General features: G+C 34.8%; 1 protein-coding gene across 1 annotated transcript in view; it reads right to left on the reverse strand.

Moving 5' to 3' along the window:
* DNAH7 (dynein axonemal heavy chain 7) overlaps nt 1-19,902 on the reverse strand; it is a 115,601-nt gene that overhangs the window by 80,089 nt on the left and 15,610 nt on the right. Inside the window, exons 12-20 of the mRNA XM_075028025.1 lie at nt 19,319-19,594; nt 17,654-17,781; nt 17,396-17,474; nt 12,357-12,581; nt 10,826-10,972; nt 9,566-10,251; nt 7,011-7,197; nt 1,522-1,715; nt 202-400 (exon numbers count right to left, since the gene is read on the reverse strand). Coding sequence (XP_074884126.1) covers nt 202-400; nt 1,522-1,715; nt 7,011-7,197; nt 9,566-10,251; nt 10,826-10,972; nt 12,357-12,581; nt 17,396-17,474; nt 17,654-17,781; nt 19,319-19,594 — 2,121 coding nt within the window. The remainder of the gene's footprint in view (nt 1-201; nt 401-1,521; nt 1,716-7,010; nt 7,198-9,565; nt 10,252-10,825; nt 10,973-12,356; nt 12,582-17,395; nt 17,475-17,653; nt 17,782-19,318; nt 19,595-19,902) is intronic.

Here is a 19,902-nt window from a genome sequence, read left to right on the forward strand (position 1 = left end):
AAAGAATTTTAGAGAATTTTACAACCAGAAATCAACACCAGAACTAAAAAAAAAGTATAACCTTTAAAGACTGAATTCCTTGTTTTAATGTTCATGCTAGGTGCAAAGAATAAAAAGTGATTCCAGTGAATGTTAATGTTTACTGAAGAAATCAATGCTGAATGACATTAGGCTGGAAAATAAGAGGTTAGGACTCGTTACCTTGTGGACAGACTTCAGCATAGCTGCCTCCAGTTCAACCAGCCATTTTTCAACTTGACCTCTAGCTTCTGATGTTGAGATTGTCTCTGTGAGTTGCACAGTCTCTCCTTCACTACTTTTAATGTGTGTAATATCTAATACATCAGTAAATTCCACTCTTGCAATTCCTTCAAAACACTTTTTCAAGTGAGGTTGTACTCTAGAAAACAAAACTAGTATTAAACAGCTTCTGATATTTTTTCTTGCCAATATTACCAAAGAAGATCCAATAAAAAAAAAAAACTGAACAATTTACTTAAAAGATCATTTAAAGTTTGTTAAAAAAAAGGTTACCCTCAACAATAACTCTTGTGTACTACCCCTTGCAAGATGCGTACCACAATATTTTTTGAAGATCAGTTTAAAGATGTAAAATATTACTTATAGTCTCTGTAACACATAAACTAGTAAGGATAAACAAGTATTCTTTTTTTAACTGCTAATCCACCTACAGGACATAAAATTCCATTATTTATATCTTCCCAGAAAACTATAGTAAATATTAAGGAATTTGAGTAAAGCAATCAAGTACAACCTTAACACTTGTAATAAAAAAAAATAAAAATAACCTTTAAGATTTTTTTTCTCACAATATCTCTTGCCCTGTTCATTGCACTGTATGAATATTTCTCTGTAACTGAGCTGGCATTTTATTTTTCATTTTCATTCTGATTTTGCATGACCTTGCACTGCACTCACTGCACGCTGTCAAGTCTGCCTATTGGGAATCAAACCCCAGTTCCTCTGCTTATAGCAAAGACTATATTGCTTAACAAGATAGCTTCTGCAGGAATATTTGTAGAGTTAATTCAACTCAGTATATACTGAGTTATACTTTTTGCAGTTTAAACCTGAATGAGGTTGGGGAGTAGAAACCCAAGTGAGTGTTAAAACATGGCAAAAAACTTCTGAAATACTTTAATTAGGACTGCCCCTAAAAAGATAAAACTCAAGTCAGCAATATACAGGTTCCATCTGATGGTCAATTTCCTACTAGGAAAAATCAGGCATGTTAATTTCACCATGAATTACTATATGGACTTCTGAGTCTTCTGAAAACCAGTGTATGAAAGGGTTACTAGTTTAGAAAACAGAACTGAATTTAATCACTCCTATTAAAAATTACTCTGCATTCACCTGTCATAAAATCTAACCAAGTAGATACTTAATACCATAACTGTCAGTGAGAAAAAAAGAGAGTTCTGGGCTCAGAGAAACAATATGGCAAAACTATCTGTATGCACTGTGAGTCACAAATTCACCTATTAAATATTACCATACCGAGTAGGATCTTTAGTCTCTGAAAGAATCTCAAGGAGTTCATCATTAGATAAAAAAAAGAATCTGGGGAAAAACAGGCGCTTCTTCTCTAGGTATTCATTAAGTCCTTTGAGAATTAGCTCCAGAAATTCATTGCACTTCCTCAGTTTTTCCAACATCTTGTCTATTATTACTACTGTCAGCACATGTTTGTCCTGGAAAAGAAATTATTCCAGATAAAAATGTTAATGCCTTCTCAAGTAAATCACCACACAGCACTGCAGGAAGTCTTAAGCAAAATGAATCTTTATTTCAAATTGTGCTTTACTCAAACCATTTTCAGGTTTACAATTTATTAACCTTCTTCATTGCCAGGGTTCACTGGAAAAGTAGTTAGACAGTTGGTATTAAAGTAAATTTTTCAAAACAGGATCAATTCATCAATCAGCACAACTCCCATCATTCTGTTGGAGCAACATCAATTTACACTGGCTATTCAATTGGATTATGTAATTAAGCAACATGAACAATAAAAACATTTTGATGGATTTTTAACAGTGTACTTTTATGATAACAATGCAGTTACACATTTTAAGTGGTAATCATCTATCATACTTCAATGCAAAAAAAAGGATTTTCCTTCCATATAAAATATATAAATATATACACAGGATTATAAGTATTGAGGTGGCGAAGTTGTACGTAGGCAACACTGACACTTCAGCACTAACACTAACTAGTAATGTGATCTAAACAAAGCTGTTCTGTGGTCCTAATATGTTTACCAGCTAAATACATGCTTAAAGATTTTTGATAGCAAAATCTGAAAAGTTATACTTGCTTTAAGAATATAAAAAATTATATTTTTATTTATTTTTAAAATAGCACCTGAATAACACCTGTCAAGATACACTATTGGATAAACACTGTGTTTCTTGTATTTATATGTTGTGTAGATGACAAAATATATAAGACATATAGTGCTTTCCAAAATCTTTCTAGTGTTTTCCAAATTAACCTCTCAAATTAAATGAATGTAAATGCTTAGAAAAGCTACTGCATAAGTTGAAAGTTGTCTCAATTAATACAAATACAAAAAAGATTTTTCAAAAGACCTAAAAGGTTGCCAAGCTAAGAAGCTTTAAAGAAATACAGTTGTCAGAACATCAGGTTCTAGCATTTAATATACCTTATGGCCAATTTATAGCCTAATCATCATTACATTTTTTCAATTGTGCTCACCAAGTATGGGGTTTGGGGAGCAAAACGAGACACATGTTGAAAAGTAGGAAATTATGCAGATTTATGACTGAGGAAGTCAAACCAAGCAAATGCTTCTACTCAGTTCCTGTATGGGCTTGGGTTCATCTGTGACTGAATCTATTCTAGTTCAGTTCTAGTTCAGGCCCATGCCAGTACATTAACTGACTTGCCAACTGTGAACTAATTCAAACCCACTCATGTTGCAATACATAACGTTCTATAATGACAAAGTCCTGGCAAGGAAATGGAGAGTAATTAATCCCAAGCCCCTGCTCCACTTCCCAAGTCTGGGAACGCAGCTTCTGCCATAGCTTCTCCTTTACCACCTAAATCAGACTGAATTTCCCTGGAATTTGAATGGGGCCAAAATGACCACAGATAAGATGGAAACAGAGCTAACTAGAAATGCTAGTCAGCCCTTAGGTCCCCTCTGCCCAGTGAGTCTGCACCTGTAAGTACACAGCATAGAACACATATCCAGGATTAAAATTAAAAAAAAAAAAAAAAAAGACACAGGCACATCCAACTATAAGAAACACCAAACAGATAGGTAGGAAGAATTTCAGACTAGTCAATCTACTGAGGGTTGTTAGAACTGTTGACAGCAACAACAAAAATTACTCCAATGGACAGCAGAAATCAAAGATGTACCCAGACTATTTCCACTAGGAATGGTTTTGTCAGAGCCATTACAAATACAGAATGTCCCACTCAGAGAAGTCCCTGATAGGGCTTGCAGAACACAGTCTCACAGAGCAGAAGCATGGGTGACATGTTGCAAGGGACAGATGAGGAGAGATAGGCTAGACTGCTGTGCAAACCCCAGAATGTGCAAAAAGTATCTGTAAGAAACAAACTCCTCACAGGGTGACAATGCAAATTTGACCCAGTAACTTGACTGCTGTTCAGCTTCAGTTTGGAGAATTTAATAATAAAATCCAAGTTCAGTTTCAGTTCAAAAACTTATAACATTTTGAAAGTATTTGCAATGTGCATTCAGCTTTGGTTCAATTCCCCGCTCATGTTACACACATACTTGCAATCTACTGAAAAAAAACCCCAGAACTGTATGTTTATCTAATTGATCTTCATGGGGGGTGCACCTCCCTAATACAATAATCATAGTGTTCCTTTGTACATGAAATACATTTACTTTCTGTCACTGCCTCTTGCATCATACCAAACTCAGTAACTACATATACTTTTCACCTATACATTGACAATTAAGCTGTCAGCATACAAACATAGTTCATAATTGGTTTTATAAGAGTTTTTAATGCACAAACAACCATATAACTACACGTTGTCAACAGAAAGAGGTTTTGTTCCCTTTCTTACCATATTTATCATCAGTGAACAGAGTAAGTGCAACTGGTAAAGCAAATCAAAGCTGTGTTACTGGTTTTGTAAATGGGATTCTTCCTGATTGTTTTTTCTTTCATATGAGAAAAAGTCAGGAAAAAAGATGATTTATGCTTCAACATAGATTTCCTATTTACAGTTCCGCTAAGGCATGAAGAAAAAAAGGCAATGCCATCATTCTCAGTCATTCAAAACATCAGTGTAACTTATTTTGTCAGCCAGACTGTCACTGTCAATTAGGGGAAAAAAACTGTATCACGAAAATAGTATAAATCAAGTGTATAAAAATAGCTTGAGTACCCTGTTAAAAGACCATCACTAACTCTAGTTTCCAAATATAATTTTTAACATATCACAAGTTGCAGACTAGGGGTTTTTTTCTTGCCTTTTTTTCTTTTTTTTTTTTTTGCTTTCTTCCCCATAAAGACAGAAAAGCTTCCATATCCTAGATTTTTTAAAATTTATGGGAAATGGAAATTAACCCACTAAGTAATTTAACCCTCGTTAATGTGCATTGCTTAAATTAGATATTTAAAATGAAGGAATAATATATGATTATTCAAATTTGTGGTTAAAATCTAAGCAAATAAAGGAATTTTATAATACAAAACAATTTTATAACACAATGGCATATAAAATGCAAAAGAGCACAAACAGACTCAAGTTAGCTTTATGCTTTAAGAAAGACCATTGTATAGATCGGGGAAGAGCATTCTTTTAAGCCATAAAACTCAAACACTGCATTTGTGGAAACAGAGTGCCATCTTCTGGAAAATAATGCCTACTTCTTTAGCCAAAACTAACATGAGATTGTTAAATTTCTATTCTGATGTTTACACTTTCCTGGACAAATAAAAGATGATTCTTTTTTCTGCCAGTGATAACACATATCACATTCAAAAAATACTTTGTATTTGATCAGCACTGAATATCTGAATTAGAAGATTTTATTAAAACAGATCATTCAGCACACAATGTTCAGAAATACAATACTCAACAAAATTCTGAAATTCTTCCCCTTTTTTATTTTTACCCAATTTAATCCCCCAAATGAATACTATGGATTTCACAGCTCTATGGGATAAATTCCTGATTTTCTTCTAAATCGGAAGAAAGAAAAAACAGAGAACAAAGCGGGGGTGGGGGGTGGTGTTAAGACAGAAGGAGAAAAAGAGAGAGAGAGGACGAAATGGAGTGAGAGAAAGGGAAGGAGAAAGAATAAAAAGAATAAAAAATAACCTTATTTTTAAGTGATCAAGCTGAATTGCTGGGAAACGAAGTAAATGTTTCTTTTTGTATACACTTCATGTATTCCTACATTAAGACCACATCTGCAATCCGAAAAGAGCCCAGACCAAAAAACTTTCAGACTGAGTGAAGATTTTAGCATTTGTCCTAATAACATAATAGATCTCTGAAAGTTCTACAAAGCCATGAGACGGATGAAAACAGAGCTTCTAATTTTTTTTCTTTAAATGGCAACCTTATGTCCCCACCCTGGAAAACAGTGGACCTCATAAATCTTCTCAAGCCTGTTGAATAGTTTAGTAAGCCCAGTTAAAAAAATACTAAAAATGCAACATCCTACTAGGAATGTCATTGATATTAGGGAACTTTTTCAGTTTTAGAAAATACTGAAAAATACTTTTTTAGTATTTTTATTAAAATCATTAGGATTATGTAATAGGATTACAAGAATTACTAGGCAACTGGTTATTCCCCAAGGAACAGAATTTATAGAGCGTGCCTTCAGACCACTGATCATGTAACTGCTGAAGAATCAGCTGTGCCAGTTTCAGGTGTTACCTCTTCCATTACTAGTACCACCTCTTTGCTAGAAGCTATTGCCCTCTCAGCAGAGTCAGCAGAAGAGATTGCAGGAGTGTTCTTCATCCAGTTAGGCTGGCAAATATAGCCAATCTAACCCAATCCAAGGCTGAAAACATCTAACTACTGATGCAAAGAGCATTCATATAATCTCATGAATTGATCCTAATAACAGTGCTAACTTCCAGAAAGTGTCAAATAAGCAGCAGATTGGCAAGACAGTAACATTTGGACCAGATGTGCAGTGATGGTGTCTGACAACTATGTACTGACTCATAGTAGATCAGAATACTACTTTTGAAGCAAGTTAAATATCTAAACAGTTTAAAGTTACAGAGGCATCTCTACCATTCAATATGCAAATAAGCAGCATTTTTCAAAAGGAACAATCAGTGTAAAATTTCATTGATTCGTGTCAATTGGCCTACAGTGCCAGGATCATCATTGCTATGTTACCTTGCTTTGTATGCCACTTAATTTTACTTACCAGAATAGCACATGGCCTGTGAGAAGAGGTTGGGAGAGCTGGACTTGTTCAGCTTAGTGAAGTGGAAATTAAGGTAGAATTTAACTGTAGCCAGCAACTACATGAAGGGCAATTGAAAAAAAACCAAAGCCAACTTCTCAGCAATGATAATTGGGTAACAGGGAGCAACAGGTACAAATCTTTGCTTGGGAGGTTCAGGGTGGACATTAGGGAAAAAATATTCACTAGGAAGGTACCACAGCACCAAAGTTTCTGGACGTGATCTGCAAGAAATGTCTGTCCTTGGAGATTTTTGAAATTTGGCTACACAAAACTGTGGCTGACCTGATGTAGTGTTGGCAAAAGTTCTGCTTTTAGAAGGAAGTTAGACTAACTGAACTCCAGTGGCCCCTCCCAATCAATGCTTCTATGATTCTACGTGAAACAGTTCTGCAAAATAATTTTTTAAAGGATCTGAGAAAGGGGGCTAAGATGAAACAGAAAACAGATTACTGTGTTATCAGAAGCAATTTTTTTTTTTTTCGGTACATACTACAAATTCACTCCGTATTCTTAAGACAGTAGTACTTACCTGAAAAACTGATTTCATTAAGTCTTTCCATGTCTTAACCACAGTACTGAATCGTCTACTTTCCTCAGGCATCTGAGCCATGATGTCAGGAGAACTAAAAATTGGCTCCAAATAAAGCCAAGTAGCCTGAACCTTCAGCCACTCATCCAGAATCTCCTGTACTAACAACAGCTTGCTTTCCCATTCCCTATAAAATAGCATTAGTTCAAATGCATTAATTGATGCTTCCAATAAAACATTTCCAGCAGACTGCTAAGATCTTTTTGGCAATTTGCATATTCAACAGCAAGTACAACAGGAATAAGTTTTAAGATTTCAGCAGAATATCATGTTCACCTAGCCTGATTTCCTGCATAACAAAGTCCACATTAATTTCTGCAACTGTATCATCTGTAAGGTTGACTGTAGGGTTTCATGACCTAGGTTAATTCAATAAATAGACTAATAGTATCAGTGAATAAATGTAGCACACACTATAGCATGTAATAGTATCTGTGGACAAATTCACTTCAATTGAGTATGTAATCTGGTTTCTGGCACACACCAAAGCCCAGACTGCTACTTCTAACTGTTTGCTAAGGTAGACAAGCTGAGATGGCAAAAGACAGACGTGAAAGTAACCTAAACTACTAAACCAAAAATATGCAAAAGACCAAAAACCTGAAAAGATATGTGGTCTTAATTAAAAGATTTCAAGTGGTAGAGTAAATAGCCCAATGGTTAAGTCACATTTTGTTTCTGACCTCAAATTCCAAATATGATTGTTGAACACATTTGTTTGATAGATTAAAGAGTCCTTCATTATTACAACACAGCACTATGGGTACACAATAATTCAATAGCTATTCAGTCTCCCCTTTTGATAGCCAAAAATTCAAGATTTAAAATTATTAACACCACCGTTTGACACTTCTTACTATCTCACCAATATCAGACAGATGTGATATCATCAGTTTTCTAATGTCATTAGTATTCCTAATTCACTGACATAAGCAATTTGAAAAAAAAAAGTATAAAAATAAAATGTTATTTATAATCTTATAACAAGTATATATAGTCTTCTCTCCTGTATAAAAACAGTGAGTATTATTTTTTTATAACTTTCATACCACTGGACAGTACAGATAGAATTATTATATTATTATTAAAAGTGCATGGTGTTAAAATATATTGTATAAATGAACCATGGCAGTAATTTTCTCAACAGGACACTCATATATGGGCTGCACTGAGTTCTGTAAAATGATACATGTGAAAACAAGTTTGCTTCTTCCTTCACTCGTTTACTTGCCACAAATTCTAAACAGACAGCTTTACTTGCATGTACCTTCTCCTCTACCCAAAGTCTCTCTTTCATCTCTCAGGTATTGGGTACCTCATCTCTGGTGATTTTGCTTCTACCAAGAGGCAGAGAAAAATGCAGCTTTCCAAGAGGAAAGTTAGGCAGGCCAGTTAATTTTCTTACACCAAAAATACTCAAAAATGAAGATGAAGAATTTGGAATCATCTCTGGCAGCAATCAAGAATTCTACATGCTTTGCTGGTTATTGAGAAAGTAAAAATTGTGTAATCACCTAGATCTCAAAGACTGAAGTAATAGTAATACCTTGTATTATTACAAATGCTGTCAGTCACCAAAAAACTGATGAAATTACCATGGTGTGCTTACTCTTTTTAAATAGGCAAAACCTACTGTTTTACATTAATGAGGAATGAACTTTTATACTATAGTACAGTAGTAATTAGACAATTAATACTTATTGGAAGGTACATGTATGTATATGTACATATGTATTTGTATTTATTGAATATGTGCTGAAATCTGAAATAGCATTTTTGCAAGTTAATGGGAGTTTGGAGGTACCTATATAGCTAGATAATTATAGCCAAACTTTAGATGAAAGATTTTTGGTTTTCACAATATGGCTATGCTTGGGGGACTTAATAAGTAAGTATTCATTGAGGAAAAAGACAAAAACAGATTAAAACCTATGCTCAAAGACAGAAGTATAGAATTTTTAACATGCAATGCTAAGTTTTAGAATTTAATTTTCTGCATTAGAAAAAAAAAAACTTTCATCAATTCCCTGAAATTTGTCTTGTTTTCGTTTTCTTCTTCTCCCTTACATAAGCCCTAAGATTTTTAGATGATGAAGAGCTAAAAGATTCAGTAGCTCTATAATTTAGGTAGAAAGTTTAGACTATATTCTCTAGTCTACAACCTTTCCATCTATATCTCAGGTATGTTTCATCTGGTAAAACAAAGGTAACGTTATGATGCATCTAGTACTTTAAGTACCAGAGCTTGTTAAAAATGCTTAGCAACCTCTCCAATGCATTAGTACTTTGTTAATTAAAGGTAAAAATCAGCTTTATGGGATTAAATAGCTTGTAGCTAACATGGGAAAAAAGCTTTAGCCCTTTAAAATTAGATTAATTCACTGCTTAAGGAGGATAAACAAAAGCATTTGAAGTCCCTATGTTTTAAATTAAGCAGAAAAGATTTCTTATTTGGTAATGTTACTTGGTGACTTTCTATTAGAAAAAAAAATTACCTTATTCTCATTTCATAATGCTTAATGAACGGAGATCCTCTCATAGTCTGAGTTTTGACAATGTGGTCATCCAGTAACATCTGAATATCATCTACAGATGACAAAATATAGGTTCCTGATTCTCTATAGGCAAGAAGAGTGAACTCCATTTGATCCCATTCAGAAATCATTTTCGTTAAAGCTTTCTCAAGTGAATGTTCTTTGCTGGCTGTTTCACTGATGGTCTCAAACCTTTCTAGGAATGGTTCAAGATGCAAGTTAATGTATGACAAGACATTTGAGTCTTCAGAAGGAGACAGTGGTAAACCTGCAATTTTTGACATCTCTTCCCAGTGCCTTTCTTTCAAACCAGGATTACAAATCACCTGGATTAGAGGAATGTGGCATCTGAATTCCTCTACTTTTGATTTAACCTGTCTTGTTATTGCTAATGCATTTGGAGAACTGTAGAAGGCTTTTTCTAGTTTATACAGTCCATGCCAGTAGTTTCCTACATCTATCTCTACTTTGTCTGGATTAACTTCTGGAAATGATCCCTCTGTCCACTCTTTGTGTTTTCTGTTGAATTCAACAGTCATATCATAGAGATGAAGATACGGAGCAAGACTATTCCGGATGTTTTTATGCTGAGGGTACTGAGATACTGGCCATCCAAAGGACTCTTCTTCTGAATTTAACTGATCAATCTGTTGAGACATAAATGAGGTCTGAAATACAAACAAAGCTGTCTGTGATACCAGGTCCTTACCACAAGGATTAGGGAGGTTTTCTGGTGTCTTAAACAAGCTTCAAATTAAGTTTTGAGTTACTAAACCAGTCTATTACTTAATTGCTGCCATTGACTGCAATTAAAGCCATCTTTAACAGTAACAGCTCAGCATGGTAGTCAATAGAGGAATATAGTTAGAGGTTTAAAATGGTACCTGGGCATCCCTCTATAATTTGCATTACCATGGAGCCTTTAACAGACGGGAGATAATAATAAGCATCAGAAATTGCACTTCCAAGAACATAAAAGTATAATTTCTATGCAAAACTACATAAACTTAATCCACTAACTCAAGACCACATAGTAACAAATTACCATGCTCAGTAAATTTGCTATTTAAATCACAAATCACATAAAAACATTTCATAGCTGAATTAAGAATTATTTTGTCACATCTCAGCAACTGCATTACTAAGCAAACTGTTGATTCTGATAACACAAATACTAAGATTTACAATTTATAGTACTAGACTAGTTTAGACTATCTGTACCTTATTAGCAGCAAGATCCAATTTTGTATTTAATGCTTGAGCTTTCTTCAAATACCTGTTGACTTCCTGAATATCTCCAAATGTGCTAAGTTCTTCAACCTGCTTAGAGTAGCTTTTCAGTTCCTCAACAAATTGTTCAGAGCGTATCTAATTAAACATCAAGCAAGCATATACTCATTTAAAAAAATCACAATAAATTTCTGTAAAAAGGAATAACAATTCTGATTTGCTCTAGTAGGACACTTTATACTTGCAGAAAATCCAAGACATGCAACATATTTGCACATGAGTATTTATTCCACACAAATTACAGAATTTGACCTCAATCCTACTGTTACCTGCAGTGACTTATTGGGCTGACAGACATGACTTTGGGTTCTATGTCGTAAGATATAGGTGGACATAAAAATTTCTTCTTTCTGTGATGGACATAGTCAACAGGCTAATAATAGAAAGCTAAATTCAAGTGCCTAGCATCTCTCAAATTAAAATAGAATAATAGGATTAATCCAATGACAGACAAAGCTAAACAGTTTCACAAGACAGAGGTGTCTCATCTTAAAGCCATACAGTTCAAGGATAGCTTTTTCCTCGTATATACAACTCCACGACACATATTTCACATTGAGTATCAGCAATGGTCAATGTCTGAAACCAAGTGTCAAACCGTACAAAGCAATAACATGTTTCAAGGTAACAGTGTATGCTGCACATTTATTTATAACACAATAACACTTACTAGCTACTTCTTTGAATGTACTGCATAAACATAGAAGCTCACTATCTCAAAATATGCACGATCTAAGACAAAATGATGATGAGACTAAGGAGCACAAGAAAACCAAAACAGGCAGCTATACAGGCAGTAACTGTAATGGATTGACAGCCTAGTAATTAGCAATCCTTGTGGAGAGACCCCATCACTGAGATAATATAACAAACTGTATTGTAAAAGCCTAGTAAATATAATGAAAAAAATTAACAGTGATAAAATACATGTAAAGTATAAATTATTAAAAAATAGAAACAAACAAACATGAATCAAGATGCACTTATGTTATAAAACTACCTTATTTGACATTACCCTAACAGCAAAATCACACTTACAAATTAATGCAGATTTTTTTTGACCTATCATAGAAATTTCATATACTGCCATTGACTCCAAAGGGACTGCTCATGTGCATAAATCAAGCCATGTACATATCTTTAAAGGATCTAGCTGAATTTTAATTTTTCACATAAAGACAATTTTCATCAACATCGCTGGAAGTTCTGTAACCAAAGAGCTTTCAGAGTGCAAAATGTGAGATTTGGCTTGTCTTGCAGTACTCGTGGATATGTGAAAAACAGGTGAGTGGAAAGCAGACAAAAATTAGGTAATACCAAGAATAATATAAAAACATTTACTTCAAACTTCTTTTTAAAATATATGTGAAAATAAAAGAGGTTATTCCATCCATTATTTCATGTTCTATATGCCATTCAAAATTAGTAGCTCAAGGATTTTAAAAATATTGTCATTACAAACCTTAAGAGCATCTTGAAATTGATCTGTTTTTGCTTTAATTATCTTTTTGTGCTCTTCAAAGATATCTGGCATTCGTGCATACCATTGAAAAACATTACTGTTCAGTCGAATGTCTGCTGGTGAAAAGTTGACACATTCTATCAGGAAAGCAACACAATTTAGAGCATCCACTATCTTCTGCTCCAATTCAAGCATGTCACACTTTTCCACTTTCTGCATACAGGCCTGGGGAACAGAAATTAAAAGGGAAGACATTTTTAATATAATTTAGTGCCAAAATAATGCCTGAAGTAGTTAATACTTAACTCTAAAAGCTTTTTTTTTTAAATAAGGAAAATTAAATAAAATTAGAAATACATGATCTGAAAAGGTGTTTATTTGGAATGGTATAGTATTAGCCATTTTTGCAGCATATAACTTGTTAATGCAACTGCCTTACTAGCTATTTTACTGAATAAAATTCAAAAGAATGGGTGAAGCTGCATGCACAAAGGTTTGGACTAATGGAAGCCAATCCAGACAGCCTGTTGTAAGTGTTGCGCGTTTGGGAAAGAAAGCATGGTTCTACTGAGGGAAAATTAGTAAAATAACTACAAGAGAAAAGAAAGACACACTTCAGAACAGAAAGCACTGGATGGATCAACGTAAGATTAGGTCTTCTCTAGCAGTAAGAATATAAGGAATATAGACAGCCACTGTACTGCTCATTATTATTAAAATAAAAATTATGCTGTTCTTTCAGATCTAAAGAGCTGATAGTAAATGGCATTGATACATATTGATACATAGCATTCTGTATGGTAATCTTAACAGAACAGCAACACAGCCCAGTTTGAATGATAATCCATAACGAAGCACTCAGAAAGCACCTTAAGAAAAGAACTGTATTAGTAAAAATGTTGACCAATTAGACAGATCAATAGTACACTAGTATATGTAAGTATTACTTAATATCCATCAGTTGAAGATATAGAAAAATTTAATATGATGACACAAGTGGTATCACTGGAAACACTTTTAGGTAGGGATAAATTGTCCAGTAAACCTATGCTTCTGCTCTTTTAACAGCAGTTTCTATGCTTCAGAATATACTCATTGCTATGGGTCTAGAGAATATTTGGCTATTAAAAGAATACCCCAAACAAAGACTGATACATCTTTCAGCAATGAGATGGAAGAACTATTAGGAGGAGTTTGATGCTGGTATAATACTACATGCTACCTATGATTACGTGCCATTTGTTTATTCTCCAACACAAAATTATAGCATAACATGTATGCATTTTAAAAGGCACCATATACTCAGATAGCACATAGTCCAACTTCTAAACATTTTACTTTTTACTTGAAAAAAAATTACTCAAGTTATGTCCTATGTTAAACTTCCCCACAGCAAAAGTTCAAATCACTCAGACCCAAATTCAGCCAACTACTCAGGCACCCAATTTATTTTAAGCATACATCTATATGCCCCACATTTAATGTTGGGCACATACATGAGATCTTTGCTGAACAGCAAGAGACTAAGACATGTTACCTTTCAAGTGTGAATACAAGTGCTTTGCTGAGCTGGAGCCTGAATATATCAAAGAAACAGCAGGGGTTTGATTACAGAAGTAGTATTTGTAAGAGAGGAGATGGAATTTTACAGTTACCAAACTGCAAACCCTACATCTGCTAAATTTTAAATGACCATTCAATAAAGGATGCAAAGGCAAAATTACTTCATACAACTTGCCAATGAGTGCTCTCTAAAGTTTTTTGTGAAGAATTAAATATATATTAAAGTTCCCTACACCTCAGGTTTCAGCTGTATGATTAGTTTAAGATATGAGGAATGGATAATGAGTCTTCCACATCTAATTAGATTGCTTGAATTTAATTCAGGAGAACCAAGAGATATTCACTGTTTGACTACACTATCTGTTCAGAAGCCTGAAGAACATGCAGTCTAAATTTAATTCTACTGGCATGTTGCCCACACTACAGAAATTACTTGTTATCTGCTTACACTAGTTAGATGGGGATAGAAATAAAACCATGCACTTATTCCAAGCCATTATTATATGAATGCATTGCTTCCTGAAAATCAGTGAAAAAACTTCCAGGAAATACCTATATTACCAACAGGCTCAATCAGCATTCCAGCCAGCCACACTGCTTGCTAGCATACTCCCATACAGCAGTGGACTCCAAACTTTCTTGATCACACATCCTTATCAGCAAGAAATTTTTGAGCATGAACCCACCCCCAATATATGTATATTTATTTACAGATTACACACACATATTACTGTACTAACATATTATGTACACAATCAAACATGCACAAAAATAGAAATTAAAAAAGATTAAATGAAGATTAAATAAACAATATTTTAAATAATTTTATTAATTTTACAGAACCCTTTTTGCTTTCACTAATATTATTATTAATAATATTTTTAGTGACAGTAATGTGATAGAATATGCTTCATTAACCTCAGTTTAGTACTTTGAGATTCAGAGATTCAAAGGTGGTCTTCTATACTTCTACTATTTATTTCAATACTTCTTTTTAATGGCTGTCAGCTGAAAAAAAACTCTCAAAAATACATAGATCCAAATGGAAGAATTGCATCATTGGCTGCGCTTTATAAATCATGATCCCATCCACCAATTATGCAAAGGGTTTTGTTGAAATTCATCTAGTAAATTTCCATTTTCCCTGACTGTCACTCAGTTGTGCTTGCAAACTAACCAGAGGGTCTTGCATTTTTAACAAATGCATTCAAAACCCACTGAAACATTTTGTAAGATTTTTTAAAACAGGTTGGAAAACTCTGTTTCCAAGTTTTTAAGTGTACTGATATCAGAGTTTTCAGGGACACACACATATAGTTTTCAGCAACAAAATCAAATAACAAGGAAAACATTTCCAAACATCCATTTTCAAAATGCTCTCTCCATATCATGATTTTCCTGTGAAAAGCAGTTAATTTTTCATTCATTCCTAAAGATGTCACCTTTACCTTGAAGGACAGACTAAGCATCATTATTTTACAAAAAATATCTGCTAGGTAGCATACTACTGACAGCCACCTATCATCACAGAAAAGGTCAGCAAAATTAGGAACACTTGTCTTTGTAAAAGAAAAATGCATAACTCATCTTTAAGTTCGACAACTCTTTTAAAGGAATTTGCCACAAGATAACCAGCAAACCTCTGTATAGCACAAAAGATTTTCATGGTTACACCCCATCTCAATACAAACTATTATGAAGATTCTACTCTTTAAAGTTCTTGTTTTATAAAATTAACCACATTGATGACATCCTGTAGAACTTTGTGCACTCCTAGCTCCAACATCTTTGCCGTCATCACATGCTTATGAATGATGCAGTGAATGAATTTCACGTGGGGTGCTACCTCTGTAACCTTACCCCAGAATCCTTTTTTATTATGGTCAAAGAAGCCATGCTATCAATGATTACACTTGAACAGTTTTTCCATAAAGCATTGTTTTTATTAAATTAGTCATTTAATCTTTTCTCCAATACACCTTTCCTTCAGTGACTCAGAAAAAGGTAGTTCTTCATGTATTTCATTATTGAAACAGAATCCAGCAAATACCATGAACTAAGTTAAATGTGTACTTTCATCCACCTGTGTAGCAAATCTCCCACACTGCATAATTCACTCTAATACTTGTTTCTACAAACCTCCAGCAATGTTTTCCATGCTCCTTCCAACAGTATTTGCTGACAAAGAAATGCATTTTAGTTTGTCAACATATTGTTTCTCATGTAGTCTTTCAGCCATTTTTACCACAGCAGGAAGAACAAGTGTTTCCCCAATGGTATGTGGCTTTTTCTCTTTCACTATTAAATAAGAAGAGGCTTCCGAGTCTTCTAAGCATGTATTGTTACATTTTGTACAGTACTGGATTAAGCATCACATGACTTGAAATTTGACTGAAAAAATCATAGAGGTTTCTCTTCATGATCTGGATGCTTAGTTTTTTATATGTCTCGCTAAGTGTGATGGTTTCATACTATCATTAACTAATATCTCAAGGCACAATAGACATCGAGGTTCATCATAAACAATAGGGGATGCAAATTCATATTTCAAATACTCTTCCTGAAAATTTCAAACTTTTTTGGCCAACTTGTCAAATCTGATTAGACCATCATTATTTTTACCTTGTAACGTGGACGATGAAGAGCTTATACTAGGGGTAGAAGTGTCAACTCTGCCATTTTCTTGTTGATCACTTGCGCTCACATTATTAATATTATCTTCAATTTGCAGTTTCTTTGAGGGAATCTTTTTAAGCCATTTGCCCATTTTGTGAGGGTTAGGTTAGTTAAAACTAGATAACATAATCCATAAATCTACTTAACTGGGCACACAAACTGCAATACATAATAATATGCTGAGATCAAGTGAACAATCAAGGGTGCCACTGTGAATCCCTCCGCATTGTGGAACACTCACCCTTTCCTCAGAACACCTCACACACATAATGTGACACTGGACCCTCTAACATACAGACTGAGTGAGGGCACCAGTATCAATCTGTATATTAAATATTGGTAAAGCTTAATTTCTTTCTCACTTTCTTTAGATAAAAACTAAATACCATTTCCTTCACGTACTCTAATAGATGATCCTGTGCACCCCCTGGGTGCACACCCCCTACTTTGGAGACAGCTGTCCATGACAGCCAGCATTCATGCCAATAAGGTCACTATATAGGGCAAGTGACAGCAGAGACAAAGGACGGTTCCAAATGGGCAGATTGGTTGCAGCCATGACATTTTGGTGGGGAAAAGAGTTTAGCTGCAGGTATAAGAGCCAGGCTGTGACATTTAGCCTCATGGCCGAAGACCTGTTCTTTTCAATTTTGTGATAAAGGTATAGCACCACTGACTTTAACAAGGCCAGAATCATACCTGTAAAGGCGGCAACTTGCATATGCTACCGCTTAAGGCCAGAGCAATAATATTGGTAGCTACTTCTTGCTTGGACTCATAAAAAAAAAAGAAAAGAGTACCTTAAGTTCCATTAGTTCCTGTGTATTAGATGGAGTAGTAAGGGCTTTTTCTGATATTCTCTCAAACTCATCACATAGTCTGAAAAATACATAAAATAACCTGTTTGCATGTGTGTTTTGTTTTAATCATCCTTGGACAAATCACATATATTTCTAACAGCAAAATGAGATCAACGTATCCTGTAAGGCTTAAAAAAAATTCAACAGCAGAAACAAAATTAAGTACATTTCAATACACATTTTCAGTTTGAGAGTTACCTCGCATTTATGTCTTGATGATCTTTGAACATTTTGGAAATAACTTTTTCACAAATATTATCTGCTCGCTTTGCCAAAGCGCTTATTAATTCATCACAATGCAATTCAAACATTCCTAGACGGAGATACTGCAATACAAATACAACAGTTGTTAGAACATTGAATAGCTTTTACCTATTTTCTCTCACTGTCTTAAGCAGAACGTCAGGGATCTCACCTAGGAATTTAGTTAAACCATAAAACGCTTTTAAAACTTTCAAGTGAAGAAGGGAAAGAAAAAGCTGTAGTTGCAAATAACTGTTCTGCATCTGCGCATCAAACTTCACATAAATCTTACTTCTATTGCTTTTTACCTTGCAAATAATCTACTTCCTCAAAAAAAGAACGGCATCTACTGTCTGTAGCAGTGAATGTTGCCTGGTGAAATTACAGAGTTTGAGATACATCTAAAATGTGGTAATCTTGCTTCACTGTTAGAGACACGTGACATTCCTTAGGATTAAAAAGGGACTCTGCCTCCCAGTGAGTCTCTGAATCCAGTGCTTTCAACTAGTGGGCAAGTCAGCTTGACTTCAACACACAGAGGCCCTCGTGACAGGCCTGTAAGTACTAGCTTCTCTAGAACTGAAGTTTGCACTGAATACTAGGAGAAAAACGATTTAAGGAAAACCACTTTAGCCTTCCAAGTTCTTTTTCAGAATAGACAGACAAAGGATTCTTACCACAGAATATCCTTACAGGGACAAAAAAAGTGGTTCATGTTTGTCGTGGTTTAACCCCATCAGCAACCAAGTACCACGCAGCCGCTCATTCACTTCCCCCCCACCCAGTGGGATGGGACAGAAAATCAGGAAAAGAAGCAAAACCCATGGGTTGAGAGAAGAACCGTTTAATAGAACAGAAAAGAAGAAACTAATAATGGTAATAGTAACACTAATAAAATGACAATAGTAATAAAAGGATTGGAATATACAAACGATGCACAATGCAATTGCTCACCACCCACCGATCGACACCCCGTTAGTCCCCAAGCGGCAATCCCCCCCCCCCCCCCACCGCCCCCATTCCCCCAGTTTATATACTGGACATGATGTCACATGGTATGGAATACCCCGTTGGCCAGTTTGGGTCAGCTGCCCTGGCTGTGTCCCCTCCCAACTTCTTGTGCCCCTCCAGCCTTCTTGCTGGCTGGGCATGAGAAGCTGAAAAATCCTTGACTTAGTCTAAACATTACTTAGCAACAGCTGAAAACATTAGTGTGTTACCAACATTCTTCTCATACCTAACTCAAAAATATAGCACTATACCAGCTACTAGGAAGACAATTAACTCTATCCCAGCTGAAACCAGGACAATGTTAAGGATCCCCTCTCTGCCTTAGATGCTTGGAAGGAATTTGGAGGTGGCTGGACCCACACTTTCTCTCACTCCTTCACAACTAAGACGAGCATACTCTTCAGAAGCCCCAAAACAATTTCTAGCAAAAATAACTAAGTCTCACTTAAGTACAGCAAATATACCTCAGAAATACTAACTCTTGAAAAACTCTCTTTTTCTGAAAAAATTAATTTTATTTCACATCAATTATCTCACAGCTAATTATCATCACCTTTGACAACATTAAAATGATATCCATATCTCTTTATGAATATTATTATAATTTACCTTCCTAGAAGTATATTTTATTTCCTTAGCAAGTTTCTGGTACTTTATCATTTCCCTTTTCATTTCTTCAAAAGTATGTTCCTCTGTCAGGAATTGATCAATATCTTGTTCAGCTTGTTTGTTTATCAGGAAGCTGTACTTATCATACAGCCTGAGATGTTCCACAGGTGCAGCACTTTCTTTGATAATTTCTTCTCTGATCCTTTTCTTATGTTCATCCAAGATCTCATCCAGGATAACAGGCTTCAAGACAGTTGATGAGGACTCACCTTTTGGCTTTGAAAAAAACCACACAAAAAACCAAACACATTTTCAAATTACACTTATGTCTGTAGCTCAGTTATGCCATGGAAGATAAACTAGATAGAAAAATCAATTAAATGTTACTTTAAAATCTTTCTAATTAAAGTCTGATTACAAACCTAATTTTGTAGATACAGCTATTTACATTCTACTCCCAAATTTTTTTGAATCCCAGATTATGGGTGTTTGCCTCCAACAAGTAAGAAATCAGAGCTGCTTCATTCAGAAACTCAGAAGTCCACACATTTATCCCACCCAAAACAATTCTATCAAAAATTTTA

Source organism: Buteo buteo, chromosome 5 (genome assembly GCF_964188355.1).
Source record: "Buteo buteo chromosome 5, bButBut1.hap1.1, whole genome shotgun sequence".
Lineage (NCBI taxonomy): Eukaryota > Metazoa > Chordata > Aves > Accipitriformes > Accipitridae > Buteo > Buteo buteo.